Source organism: Centruroides sculpturatus, unplaced genomic scaffold (genome assembly GCF_000671375.1).
Source record: "Centruroides sculpturatus isolate CEXI.00-Female unplaced genomic scaffold, Cexi_2.0 scaffold302, whole genome shotgun sequence".
Classification (NCBI taxonomy): Eukaryota; Metazoa; Arthropoda; class Arachnida; order Scorpiones; family Buthidae; genus Centruroides; species Centruroides sculpturatus.
The window spans coordinates 562,050-578,057 of NW_019384537.1; the positions used below are offsets into that span (position 1 = coordinate 562,050).

Here is a 16,008-nt window from a genome sequence, read left to right on the forward strand (position 1 = left end):
ATTTTAATTTAATTTAATTTAATTTGTTTAAAAAATCAAATTCTGAATATTTTATAAACAAAAACAAATTATTTTTCGACTGTTTATTCTAATTACATTAATAAATATATTATTATTATTATTATGTTAAAGGATAACGGGGTTATCGTAGAATAGGGAATGGAAATGGTGAGATTTGCATATATATTTTTACTTAAAGAAAATCTCCCTCTGTGTATTAAAGATGGATAGAATTTGTATCGTGCCACGTGTTTCTGTTCAGATAAGGACATTTCTTTTAAATTCACGTCCAACTATCAAACATCCATTGGAAATATGGTCGATTTTGTATCGGTGCAGCCATTACTTCCTACGTGTCTACAGAAACACAGTGGACATTAATTTTTCTCTTGTATCAGAGTTTGGATGCTGTTTAGCAACTCGAATGGCATCGAATAATCCCTTCTCCAGTACTTTCATGTCCCTCCTTCGATAATACTTTCTCAAATCCAATAATATCTTTCGATGTTTTAACAATCTATCGTTATTTACTTTAATTTACTTTAATGTTATAAACCATTTTAGAGAAAATGTGCTTTAAAAATTTCTTAATAAAAGAAATTCAAGAAAAATTAGTACACATATAGAAAACTATATAAAATTTTTATATTTTTAGTTTATTATTTTTTGCCAAGAAAACTTAAAAATAATGTTTTATGACGAGTTTCTAATGTTAGAAACTGTCATCGTATTATATTAATGGAAGATTTTCAAAATTCTCTTGTGTGTCTTTTAAAGGTAGACTATTAAATTTTCTATCGGTACATTACTTTGATAAAAAAAAAAAGTAAAAAAGAATAGAAAGTAAAGTATCTAAAATGACGTCATAAGCTGGTATCAACAAAACAAATGAGTTTAGATTTCCGATAAATGTAAAAGCATATAACTCACTTAAATGAACACAAAGATAATTGTCTAGCAAATAGTAGAGATATGTCATATTATTTTTGTTATGTAAAAAGAAAGAAATATTATAGACTTATATAAAGACAGGTGTATTTTTATTCGTTCCTATTAATAAATATTCATTTTCATTAAGTTAGTTGATTAAAATAAAAAATATTATTCAACATATTCTTCGTAGGACAAGCTGTGTTAAAACTGAATTAATTTAATTACTAATATAAGAAATGTTGTTTTATTTTTTAAATAAAAAAGAAACACACACAGTTATTTAAAATATAACAAGCAAAAATTAATATGGGCTACAAATTTTAGTCATATTTTAAATTTATTTAATTTGAAATATATGATTTGAATCTCAAATGATTAGTGTCGTGCTCCTGTACATCATTCTTTTCTTAATAATAACAAGGGTCATGCGGGTCATCTATGTAACTCCGTTCTGGGAGAATTGAAATCACGCCGTATATAGTTAATCGGGGCCTCCTGTCTCTACGCTTTCCATATCTGGTTCGACTTTCATCTATCTAACATTGTTCTCGAGATTAAAGACGGTCAGGCATACAGACGGAGGACAGTGAAAATTTATATGTATACAGTAACATCCCAATAACAATATACCATAGAAGGATAACTATAAAACAGTTCGGTTATATGATAATAGAATTTTATTTATAATATAGGGCCTAAATAATTATTGTATTATTTTAATAATATTTGTATTCATATTAATATAAAAGTTCCAAATATACTTTGCTATATTATTAAAATTTTGAATAAACTATATTACTTAATTTAGAATAATTTACACTTAAAACACAAACACCCATACCTACACCTACATACACACGCACACACACAGAAGATAAATAGATACTAAATAAGTAATTTTTCATCAAAATTCAACGAGTTAACTCGATTTTCTGTTTAAATTTACTGATATGTCGAGTTTTCGAGTATAAATATTATTTGAATTTTACTTATTAAAATAATTACTAAGTTCAAACTAATCAAAATTATCATACTTTTTTATAAATTAAAAAGCTCTTACACTCGAATATTAAAAATTAATTTATGTATTAAAATAAGGCAGAGAAAATCATTTTTATGAATTTTTATAGTATTAAGTGTACGAAAAATTTAATTTAAATCTATATTAAACTTCTAAACTTAGCTAATAATAGTAATAATTCCCTTAGGAAATTGTTAATTAAGTATAATGAGCTTTCCCATATTGAACGAATTGTTTAACATCAAATAAATGAGTTGTTTTAAATTTTCATGAACAGAAAATGCAATTTATACGAAATAATTATTTTAAATTGTAATAAAAATATGCAAAAAAAGTTAGATGATATGCATTAATAATAAATTTTAAATGCTAAATAATTCAAAATAATAAAATACCATAGACGAAGTTTATAATTTTCTTTTGACATAAAATTCTCATGATAATAAAAACAATAAAAACTTGAATTTGACTTCATTATTTTCTCGTTTAATTATACTTTGACAAATTATCAATAATTTTATTAGCAAAGTATACAAACGTATTTATAAACTACAACCTCATTCTTCAAAAATAATAAATACTTCAATAAATTCAATAAATTGTTAATTTGCTTATAATAAACACTCATCAATTCTTAGATATTAAATTTTAATTGCATTCTATATTTTCAAAACATATATTTGTTCTAGTTTATGATTTTTAATCGAGATTTCAAACATTTTAATTTACTCATTAATTAATATATTTCGAAATTAATAGAATCGATGCGATTAGAATTTTGTTGTATGATAACTTAAGGGATTAACTGAGAATTTCTACATAATTTAAAACTCTAGAGTAATAAACTTCTTGAGAGTAATAAACCCTTTGAACTCCAAATCTTATAAACTGTGTGCTTACTTGATAGATACACAACGTTTTTGATTATAACACAGAAACAGGGGTGTTTGAGAAAATTTTCCAGACGGGTAGAACTTGAAAACAAATAATTACATCAATAAATTTTAATTTAATTTCTTGCGGTTTTTTCTGAACAAGTAGATTATAGAATANCTTATTAAAATAATTACTAAGTTCAAACTAATCAAAATTATCATACTTTTTTATAAATTAAAAAGCTCTTACACTCGAATATTAAAAATTAATTTATGTATTAAAATAAGGCAGAGAAAATCATTTTTATGAATTTTTATAGTATTAAGTGTACGAAAAATTTAATTTAAATCTATATTAAACTTCTAAACTTAGCTAATAATAGTAATAATTCCCTTAGGAAATTGTTAATTAAGTATAATGAGCTTTCCCATATTGAACGAATTGTTTAACATCAAATAAATGAGTTGTTTTAAATTTTCATGAACAGAAAATGCAATTTATACGAAATAATTATTTTAAATTGTAATAAAAATATGCAAAAAAAGTTAGATGATATGCATTAATAATAAATTTTAAATGCTAAATAATTCAAAATAATAAAATACCATAGACGAAGTTTATAATTTTCTTTTGACATAAAATTCTCATGATAATAAAAACAATAAAAACTTGAATTTGACTTCATTATTTTCTCGTTTAATTATACTTTGACAAATTATCAATAATTTTATTAGCAAAGTATACAAACGTATTTATAAACTACAACCTCATTCTTCAAAAATAATAAATACTTCAATAAATTCAATAAATTGTTAATTTGCTTATAATAAACACTCATCAATTCTTAGATATTAAATTTTAATTGCATTCTATATTTTCAAAACATATATTTGTTCTAGTTTATGATTTTTAATCGAGATTTCAAACATTTTAATTTACTCATTAATTAATATATTTCGAAATTAATAGAATCGATGCGATTAGAATTTTGTTGTATGATAACTTAAGGGATTAACTGAGAATTTCTACATAATTTAAAACTCTAGAGTAATAAACTTCTTGAGAGTAATAAACCCTTTGAACTCCAAATCTTATAAACTGTGTGCTTACTTGATAGATACACAACGTTTTTGATTATAACACAGAAACAGGGGTGTTTGAGAAAATTTTCCAGACGGGTAGAACTTGAAAACAAATAATTACATCAATAAATTTTAATTTAATTTCTTGCGGTTTTTTCTGAACAAGTAGATTATAGAATATATTCATAGTCGAGAATGTAAAGTTACGTATGTCGATCACTTTTATTGTTATATTTCTGGAATTTTTTACTTGATTCCAAGGAAGACAAGTGCCCCAATTAACCCACCTCTGGGTGCCGTTGCATAAAAATATACCATAATAGAAATTTTATACATTACTATAGAATAATAATGTCAATATTATTCAATAAATTAATAAATAAATTCATAACTTTGTATATATTTAAATAATATAAAGTAAAAGCTATAAACTATTAAAACTGATTAGAGATTATGATCGATTAAAATTAAGTATGTTTGTTACATGTTATATTAATTTATTAATTTATTTTGCTATAAATTATATATACATATTATTAATTTATATTAATCTAAATTAATTTACATTAGTGTTTATTTTATTTATGAATTTTCATATATTTAACTCTATGCAATATACCACTTACTTCTATAGTGAACTACTCAATTAATTCGAATAAATTATGAATATTATTACATTTTATTTATAATTTAACTGAAAATTTCTATTTAAAACTCTAAATTAAAATATTAAAGTGATTCATTTCTATATTTAGTTTAAAATATAAAATTTTGTATATTCCACATTCGTAATAACGAGGGTAGGATAAAAATTATTACTACTTATGAAAATGATCTTTTAGTAATTATAATAATAATAATTAATTAGAATTAAATTCGTATTACATTTATAATTACAGTCACGTTATTACGGTTAGTTAATTAGTTAAAGGGAAGAAAGAAAAAGAACGTGGAAACAATTTACCAGTTTAAAGAAATTTGATGCAGCAAATATTGAATTCAAAGTATTATATTTCAAATTTAATTCTTTTCAGTGAATCTTAGATGGATTATAGTTTGAGGTAAATTTATAGATTGTGTAAGGATAAGTTAATGGAAAGGAAACCAATTACATTTTTGGAAAAAGATTATACTTTTGCATTAAATACATTAGAGTGAGATACTTTCCTGACGGATGCATTATTTCTGGATGTTGAAAACCGAAAATGATCAAAGTACCTTAAGGGATCAATTCTCATTATTCCTATCCAGATAATGATCTAGAATAACCTTTTAAAAAGTTTCTTCAATAAAATATTTCTTTTAAAAAAATAATAATAAAGCCCCGAGTGATGACAACTTATCAGCTGAGATTTGTTAAAAAGTTATTTTCTATTTCTAGAGATTTTATTGTGGATTATAAAAGAAAGCACACATACACACACACAATTCTAAAGAAAGAGTATTTTTTAAAATAAAAATATTACCGAATTTTATATTATTAATATTTTTACTAGAAACTCAAAGCTTTTTTTTAAGCTTTGAGTTTCTAGTAAAAATATTTTAGTGTAATCGGTTTATAAAACTATTTTTAAAACCAATAAAAAAATCGATGAATAATGTAAAAATTTCAAGAAACCAATACTAATTGTTAATTGCAATAAGTACATTCAAGGATTTAATTAGTGACAGATAATTACAATTAACTTCACTATGCAGAATGAATTAGATTTTTGAAGGTGTAACGAGCCGTCGCCAACAAATGGAAGTTTAGAAAACATAATATAAATAAATATATGTTAACATTTATAAAGATTACTTTGTTAATTTAGGTTGACCCGAAAATCAAAGAGAATTTCATTTGGCTGCAATTTGAAAATAACTGTATACCTATAAATTCCCAGTGTCGTTTGATTGTCTGTCTGTCCTTCCATAATCTCGAGAACGATGTTAATTAGATAAAATTACCAGATATAGACAGGTTGGAGTGGATGGCAGGCCCAGATTAACTTTATAAGAACTTTCGGTACAGAATAGAAGTCATGTGATTTCAATTCAAAAATTTTCCCGGAACGGAGTTACATAGATGACGGCATAACTCTATTGTTAACAGGAAAAATGTGATGTACAGGGGCAAGACACTACAAATTTAAGATCGAGAGTATATATTTTAAATTAAATAAATTTCAAAATATGTTTAAAAATTGCAGCATGGTATTATGATCATGTCACAATAATTTTTAATGTATGTTTTGTAAGTAATAAAATATTAACATTTAAATAATGAAATAAATATTTTGTCTTCAAATGATTAACTGACTTTTGGGCACTGTATATCTCTATATATTCATATTAACAGTGCAATGTATAATGTATATATATATATATATATATAGAGAGAGAGAGAGAGAGAGCGAGATTTATGTGTGTTGCCAAATCTCAAAACAAGAAAATCTTTCTGACTTTGTTCGAAAGATTTGGTTTATCGTTGATTAAACATAGAGAATGATGGAAATCAATAGACAGAAGTTGATAAAGAAATGATTATTTTCAAACACGAATCGATAACAGATTTTTTTTCAGTTGATTAGTGAAATATATACCAATTAAATTATAAAAAAGTTTATAAAAATAACCAAAAAATATGAAAAAAATTAAAATATAAAGTCTAAATTTAGTTGTAAATACGTTGAATTGAATTTCGCTTAGAATAACTTTTTTTTATAGTAAATTTGTCAAAACTTTAATGTTATTTCTGTAAATAATATTTCTGTATTTGTAAGAAATTCGATTATTCAGCGTTATCGCCAGAGGGCACAATGTTGCAAAAAATTCACTGAATCCAACTTTAACCCCCAAGTAATGAAACAATAAAGTAATAGCAAGTTTCCACTTGGTCTATATTTTATCTGTAAAATGTAAAACTTCCATTTTTATTTTTTATGTAAAACCTTTTATTCGATGTTTTTACTACATTTTATAATTTTTTCTTTGAAAAATTTTATTTTATTAATAAATATAATTGTAATAATAATAATTTCAAAAAAATGTAATGTAAAATTTTAATACGAAATATACGGTTTTTCTTATTAAACTTGAAAAAATAATGCTTAAAAATTTGTGTAAAACACAAACACTAATTATAATTATGTGTAAGTTGTGTCTTTAATAAATTCTAAAAGTGTAGAACTTTTTAACGTTTTCTAAACAAATGTTTACAACTTACAGTAATGAATTTTGTGCATATATCAAAATTAATGCGCTTCAGGTGTAATTTACCTGATTTTTTTCACTCGTTGCGAGTGTCAGAAATATTAATTACTTAAGATAAAAGTATAATAATAATGCCTTAGTCACAAATGAAAATACATGAGAATGTTTATAGTTAAATTTCATAAACTTTCATGATGTAGATATGAAAATTAATTGAAATATTTTGGTAATGCATCATGTTGAAATTGCATAAATTTTTAATCGTAGGAGTTTCTGTTTAAAATTATTATCTATAGACATCTTCATATACTTTCAGAATAATAATAAATTATTACAGTTATTAATTAGAATAATATGGAAATACTGAAGGATAGGTGAAGGTTATATCAAGTTTCTACTCTTGAAGTTTACTTTATTAAATTAAATAGCAAGTTTCTCGCTTATTACCATGAATAATGGGTTCGAACACGTCCAAATTTTCATAATTTTTCATGGTACAAGTTGAGACATTATTACTTATTTCTCCTCCTTAAAGACCATTAAAGGCGCATTTTTGGATGGACATATAGTTAATATATGCTGGTGCCACATTTTAATCCATCAATGAATTAAATTAAAAAATGATTATTATGTAATTCATCCTGAAAGTTTGCATTTAAGTTCGATAAATTAAATAGTATGTTGGAATAACCCACAAAATTATATATATATGAAAGCGAGATATAGATTTCCTTTTTTTTATTTCTTTCTCTTTAGCTTTCTCATATGAATTTATAAAGAAATCTATTTACGCTAACTACTTATATTGTACTCACTAAATTTGACAAATTATTACGTAGAATAATTTTCAATTCAATAAACTAAATTATTATTAACAGACATTTGAATTATTCATTTCATTTACGATATTATTCGAGAAAGATTTCTTTAAAAAAATATATGTATAAATATCTTTATTTAAACTATAACATTCACAGAAACATTTCATTATCTTAATTGAAAAGCTGACATGACATTATTGAAGACAATTATTTTGATATAATAAATAATATGATGGAATGGAATCTAAGAATTCTCCATTTTTCTGAATAGAAAAGAAAATTTTCTTATTTTTTCTCCTATATGATTTCTGTATGATTCTTTCTTTCTGTATATTCCAACGATCATTCTTCGAACATCCGATTCTTAATAATAATTCAACATTCTTCATTCGTCAGTGAATAAGACTGAATATTTTATTTCGTGCATCACTGACATGAATCACTCATCATTCATCCCTATCAATCTCGAACAAACGTTTACTGTCTTCTTTCTTTACTGTCTACATATATTGTAAATGAATCTATCCAGATGTGAATGATAGTAGAATGCCAACATCGTGTTTATTAATTTACTTTATTAATGTTTAGCTTCCTCCATTTTCTTTGTCGTTAGATAACGTTGAAACAAATGTCTGATATTTATACATTTTCAATTAATTAAATCGCTTTAGAATAGAAAAAACAAATGTCAAAAAAGATTGATAATTTAATTCCTCAATGAAACAATTAAAATTCAAAGCAATTTTTAATGAAAAATAAAAGGGGAAAAATTACAAGATTAAGTCGAACTAAATAGAAATGACACAATTCAAGGAGGAAGCAAAGGAATATACAAAAGAAAAAAAATTTAATTTCTTGAAAGTAAAATGAATATAACCATTTACAAACCAAATTCTAAATGATGATAATTGTTGAGAAATAATTGAAGTTGAATTCAATGAATTATTTAAAAGATAATATAAATTTCGTTTACGAATCGTAATACATCATGAAATTAAAGAACTAAAAGTTCTTTTTAAATTGATTATTTAACCGTTTTTTTATTTTTTAAATAATGAAATAAATTAAAATTACTTGTCATCTAATTTATTTTTTATACTCAAATTAAAGTAACTATTTCTTGGCTTTTTTGAAAATATTTTTCAAATAATTAATAATAGTTATGTTTATTAATTAATTAATTTTTAAAATCAGTCAGGACGTAGTTAAATATATAGATATTTTAAAATTTTACATGGCTTAAAAGTAAGTTAACCGTTGTAGATTCAAAATTTTTGTGTTATTCAAATGTTTTTTTTTTCTTTTTATTTGCAAACTCTAGAAGAATCGTGTACTGCAATTCTCACTTCTTCATAATAAAGAGACGCTGCATTTGATTTTAGTAGGTTTACAGTTACTTCTTTAAATCTTTTATTTAATGTGTAAATTAATTTGATACGGTTAACTGATTTTTGGACCATACTTTATTTTGTAGGCACGGAAATAGTTAATAAGTGTAAAAATAATAGTTTATATAATTTTCTTAATTTTCAGGTTCGCTAATCACAAAACGTTTAGTATATAAGGGAATTCGTTTAGTGATTTTTATATTAATAAATATATTTTTTTATTACTATAAATATTTTAAATAAAAACATATATCTGTCCAACTAAACGTTTTATATGATTTATTTTCTGTTAAATTTTTCATATTTGGAAAAAACTGATAAAAATAAAAAAAAGTATAAATATATATTTTAGAATTTGCAGTTGTAGTTTTATTTTAGTATTTTATATTGAGATTTAAAAAATAAAATATAAGGAACATTTTTTATACGTTTACGTTTTAGATTTTTCTTCAGTTTCTTTTGTTTCTATCTTCTGTATGCTTTCTCTTGATGGAATATTTGAGTTTAGGTGATTAAAATTGATAGGTTCTTACTAATTTCTGTAATGTAGCCAATAATATGTTTTCTAGAATCTTTCGTTGTTCATTAGTAAATTTTTTTTCGCCAAGTCGTTTCCTTTATTGCAATTACAGTAAATTGGTTGACGAAAACCTGCAATAAGGTCGTTCCTCTATCCATCTAGATTTGGCAAAGTGAGTTTGAAAAGTATTTTAGTCAATGTTCCATCTAGCAACCGATTATCGTATACATTGCGAGTACCTCTCTCCTTCTTGCATTGTAGAAGTGAAGTCATTTCGGTGCTGATTAGACCGAAAGAGAACTGGCCAAATGCCATTACAAGAAGATAAACCCTAGATAATCTCACTCGCTTTAGATTTGTCTCAGATAAAGGCATTGGTGTTAATATAAATAAATTAAGGACCGCTCTCTTTATTTATCTCCATGAATTAAAGTTCTTGGGTCTTAACTTGTCTTCACATTATGCAAATAGACTATTTTAGAATCCTCTTTTAATGACGTAAATGTTTTAAATTTATAAATATTTATTTAAAATTAAACTTTAATTATGTAATTTTTTTGTTTTATTAATTTTATGTATTCGTACGTATGAATTTCTTTTTAAAAGGTAAACCTTTACCGTCTTTAACGTGGTGGCGAGAGAATGTGTTGTTAGATGACACATATCATATCGTTTCTTCAAATTTTGTAATGAATGAATTGGAGATTTCGGCGTTACAACGTCATGATCTCATGGCTGTCTTCACTTGCAAAGCAATTAACAACAACATTACAGCACCCCTCGTGTCCTCGGTCACGATCGATATGAACTGTAAGTAAATGATTCTTCAAGGCACTTCTTATAAACTATTTTAAAAACTTACGCTTTTATAATTTAAAATTCGAATCGTATAACCATTATACATAAATATTTTACGGGGTATTTTTATTTAAAAATGTTAAATCGATGACGTTTTAGTGCAATAAATAAATTGTAGACGGTGAGGCTCGATGTATATTTATAGAAATTTCAAATTCACTAATCGATTAACGGACGGAGAGAGAGAGTTTGTAACAAGTACGTTAATCAATATCGTGTCGTGAAGAGAACCCAATATGTTGTCTTGGACTGATGCTCAATTCCTATTTTTTTTATGTCTTCAGTTCGTCCACTCGACGTACAGATCGAAGGAGAACGAAAACCTATGGCTTCAATGAAGCAAGTAGAGTTAAACTGCAGAGCAATTGGTTCTAGACCTCCGGCACTGATTACCTGGTGGTTAGGAAAAAATAAACTGAAGTCGGTCAAAGATATCGTGTCTGTCGATGGTAATATAACGACCAGCGTTTTATCATTTAGACCATCGAGAGAGGATAGTGGAAGATATTTATCTTGTAGAGCCCAAAACACGCTAATTGCTGACAGTACTATCGAGCATGGATGGAATTTAGATGTTTATTGTGAGTGTTTCTTTTTTATATTTTTAAATTNTCACGATCGATATGAACTGTAAGTAAATGATTTTTCAAGGCACTTCTTATAAACTATTTTAAAAACTTACGCTTTTATAATTTAAAATTCGAATCGTATAACCATTATACATAAATATTTTACGGGGTATTTTTATTTAAAAATGTTAAATCGATGACGTTTTAGTGCAATAAATAAATTGTAGACGGTGAGGCTCGATGTATATTTATAGAAATTTCAAATTCACTAATCGATTAACGGACGGAGAGAGAGAGTTTGTAACAAGTACGTTAATCAATATCGTGTCGTGAAGAGAACCCAATATGTTGTCTTGGACTGATGCTCAATTCCTATTTTTTTTATGTCTTCAGTTCGTCCACTCGACGTACAGATCGAAGGAGAACGAAAACCTATGGCTTCAATGAAGCAAGTAGAGTTAAACTGCAGAGCAATTGGTTCTAGACCTCCGGCACTGATTACCTGGTGGTTAGGAAAAAATAAACTGAAGTCGGTCAAAGATATCGTGTCTGTCGATGGTAATATAACGACCAGCGTTTTATCATTTAGACCATCGAGAGAGGATAGTGGAAGATATTTATCTTGTAGAGCCCAAAACACGCTAATTGCTGACAGTACTATCGAGCATGGATGGAATTTAGATGTTTATTGTGAGTGTTTCTTTTTTATATTTTTAAATTAATTATAATAAATTTCATAGAAATTATTCATTTTAAAAAATTGCATTTATATTACTTTAGAGCCTCGATAAAGAATTCTAAAGAAATTATACTATAGTTCTCTTCTTATGGTAATTCCTAGATGTAAATAATGTATAATGAAAGGGAAAAAATATAATATTTAAAATTTATCGGATAAAAATTTATAGAAAAATGTTTTTATAATTTGAATAAAAAAGAATCAATTTTTAAATTTATTGTCACGGGACTTGAATTTATTTGCGTATTTTTTTTATTTTTGGGAAATTATGTTTGTGTATTGATTTGAATAATAAGCAAATACAAATAAATCATTAACTTACTATTATTTCAATAAAATTTCCAATTTAGATAATAAATTTATTTACGATTTAATAACGAGCATTTCTTCAGAATAGATGAAATGCTCATATCCAATTAATTCACTAGTGTAAAAATTTAACTTATGTTAACAAGTTTTTCTTCATGAAACAATTAATTTGTATTATTTTATATATTCTTTTATATTAATTCAGAAAATTTAAGATTTTGAGTAATTATTTACAAACCTTTGCATCTCCTGAGGCAAATATTTATTGAAAACACATTTTCATTATCAACAATACGTAAATTATGTTAACTTAGCAAAGCGCATTGTTAAAAATAAATCGATGTATACCACTAAGTCGCTTTTATTTCCTGAAAGAAGAAATAAAATATGTAAATTTTTTCTATAAAATGTGTTAACTATTTAAATTAAAAAAGAATTTTTAAATATTTTGAGAAATTCATTGTAAAGATCTTCATATTTGTTAAACATAAAACTGTTTATGTTCAATTTTTTTAAATAAATATTTTGTATAATAACTACTCGATTTTAAAACGTTGCTAAAATTCTCCCATTTGCTAAACTAGAAGTCGCATTTTTAATGAAAATCAAATTTGATTTCAGATGCCCCCCAGGTGACTTTACGCTTGAGCAGTAAACTTCGTCATTCTCCTATTCAAGAAGGAAGTGACGTGTATTTGGAATGTGTGGTGCATGCCAACCCACCCGCCACCAATATCGATTGGAAGTTTGACGAACGACAATTACAGACAAACAGGACGGCGGGGATTATCATCACTAATCAGTCGTTGATCCTGCAGAAGGTACACAAGTCGAGCAAAGGCCAGTACACGTGCATTGCTACTAATTCTGAAGGAAGAGTAGAAAGTAATCCTGTGATGCTCAGGATACAATGTGCGTACTTCCATTTATTAGCGTATATATAATAATATAAATTGGCATTTCTATTTTTAATAGTAATATTAATTATAAAAATCATCTCTTTTATAATAAATAATTAATAATTATATAAAACTTAACTGACGAGTTTTAGGGTAAACAATATATTTTTTAAACGTTTTTGAGTTAGTGTCTCGTTAAATATTTATTCCATATAAATAACAATTACTGAAATAAATTAATAATTTAATAATAAAATTTTTATTTTAAAGTAATAATAATAATTAGAAGCATTAATATTTTATTTATTAAATAAACAAACTGAAATGAAATGAAATACACTTTGATCGTAAATCAAATTAAGATAATTGAAAAAATTTTAAATGTATACACTTTATATAATTTATAAACTTATTTCCTTTAAGATAATTAAATTATTAAATTTTTTAGTAGTTGTTATTTAATTATTATATACTTCATTAGGTACTATAAAAAATCAAATAACTGTTTTAAAATAGTACTTTTGATTTAATAGAATTAAATATAATAAGTAATTTGCAGAATATATTATATTACCAATTAATTTTTTATCTTTAAAATATATATTTGAGTGTTTTTATATTGAATAGTTATTTATTATATTTAAGAGAATAAGTTCGATTATTTTTGTATGATTCTTCGATATAATGTTACTTATAGAGCTGCTATTGATAATAAATCAATTAATTAAATTTTCTCTTATGTATTTTCTGTTATTCACGTAAAATTTTTATAAGTATACTGTAATAATATTAGTGATAGCTCTGTTTCTAGATACATTTTTGTGGTTTTTGTAACTATCAATTATCGAGATGACAAAATGGTGGCAATTTACTCGCAGACTCGCCCGTTTGTGCCCATCAGGAAAAAATTGTTTACAGTGGTGGGAAGAACGAGCCAGTGAGAGTGGCGTGTGAAGTATATGCTGACCCGGAACCATTAGCCTTTCGATGGAAAGTTAACACGTCAGTTGACACAGGACAAGTGATGACGATGGCCAACCAAGAAGCTCGTAACGTTGCCACATATATACCAAAATCCGACGAAGAATTCGGTACTATAGAATGTTGGGCAAAGAATAGTGTAGGGGAGCAAACTACACCGTGCACTTATATCATCTTACCTGCGGGTGAGAAATTATTCTATTAATTTATTTAAATTATATTAGTGTTTATGTTATGATATCTTTTAAAAGTTTATGATAAATTTAGGTCCACCCGAAAAACCGAAGAGTTGCTCTGTTAGTAACCAAACAGAAACGAGTTTCGTAGTCCATTGCATAGAAGGATATAGTGGCGGAGTTAGCCAACATTTTGTGTTAGAAGTATACAGCACAGTGATTAAAACATTACAGAACAATCAAACTTCCGACGTGCCAATATTCACCGTCACAGACTTAGAACCGGGAGGAAATTTTCAAGTTTTTATATATTCTAGTAATTCGATTGGTAGAAGTTCTATTATTGTACTAAACACGAGTACTCTACCGTCACCATCGAGCTTAACACGTACAGGTAATTAGCTATTAAAAATGATATACGGTATATTCGTACATTAGTAAATTAGTCTGTATGCGCGTGCGAAAATAATTATTTGTTCAGCATTAAACTCATATTAACATAGGACACAAAAGTGCTGATTGAATATAAAACAACTTTAAATTTTCTTACATTATTTTATGTCTGTTTTATGAAGTAAAAGTATTTTAAGTACAATATTTAAGTAAGGAGTTGACAAGATAGTAAACTAAATAAATTCTTATTGTCTAATTAAAATAAACATCGTAAATTAAATGAAATACAGGTAGATAAACATTCCAGAATTGCTAGAATGAAATAAAACGTTACTGATACAAAATTAAATTATAACATTTAAATTATAAAATTTTCACTTAATATCTCAATATCTACATAAAACATCAACTAATTACGCGTAACATTTAGTTAAAGATTTTAGTATATTTTGCTGATTTTACATTAAATATAATTAATAGAACAAGCGAGAATTTTGTATTTAAAATGATAATTGCCGTAAGGAGATTTTATTTTTCAATTTTAGATTTATCTATTATATTTTATTCATTTGTTTTTATTAGTAGAAATGAAAAGAATTATTTATCTGTTAATTGTTCTAAATCTTTTGAAAAGAAATAATTTTCTCTGCTTTTTTAAGAAAACAAATTAAACGAATTTATTTTATTTTAATACAAATTCTATCCAACAAAAATAATTTTTATATCATATCAAGCATCTTAATCAATTCATACGGAATCGAATAATCATATTCTTTCACACGAGTGACTTTTATAAACACTGATAACATCTTCCTTTCTATATATATAGAGCTTATATATTATAACAATTAGGAAACTTTGATGGAAAAGTTTTCTTTCCTTTTCTTTTTAATTATAATTAATTTGAACATTATATTAATGAATCATTGAAGCAATATGTTACGTTAATTAGAGAGAGATCATTGTTTTACAATGAAAATTTAAAAATATATATAACGATGTAAAATAGAAAATTGAAATTTCTAATTAATAAAATATTATTTCAATATAAGAAAATTTTCTAATCGCGATTTAATTAGGTAATATTTATAGCTGAATATCTCTAATGATAATGGTTAATAAATAGAAGAAAGCCACTATGGTTATGTATTTATCGCTTGAAATCACATAACGAATATCACTAAAGAAAATATCGATTTGATTAGCCCATTAAGTTTAATCAGTGGTGAATTTCTCAAACGTATCTATACT

The 16,008-nt window shown here is 25.2% G+C and overlaps 1 protein-coding gene across 1 annotated transcript in view; it reads left to right on the plus strand.

The window, feature by feature from the left end:
• The window catches only part of LOC111623272 (hemicentin-1-like), a 133,960-nt gene that overhangs the window by 94,560 nt on the left and 23,392 nt on the right, over positions 1-16,008 (plus strand). Inside the window, exons 4-8 of the mRNA XM_023365793.1 lie at positions 10,440-10,643; positions 10,976-11,272; positions 12,930-13,220; positions 14,086-14,373; positions 14,456-14,758. Of these exons, the coding sequence (XP_023221561.1) occupies positions 10,440-10,643; positions 10,976-11,272; positions 12,930-13,220; positions 14,086-14,373; positions 14,456-14,758 (1,383 nt within the window). The remainder of the gene's footprint in view (positions 1-10,439; positions 10,644-10,975; positions 11,273-12,929; positions 13,221-14,085; positions 14,374-14,455; positions 14,759-16,008) is intronic.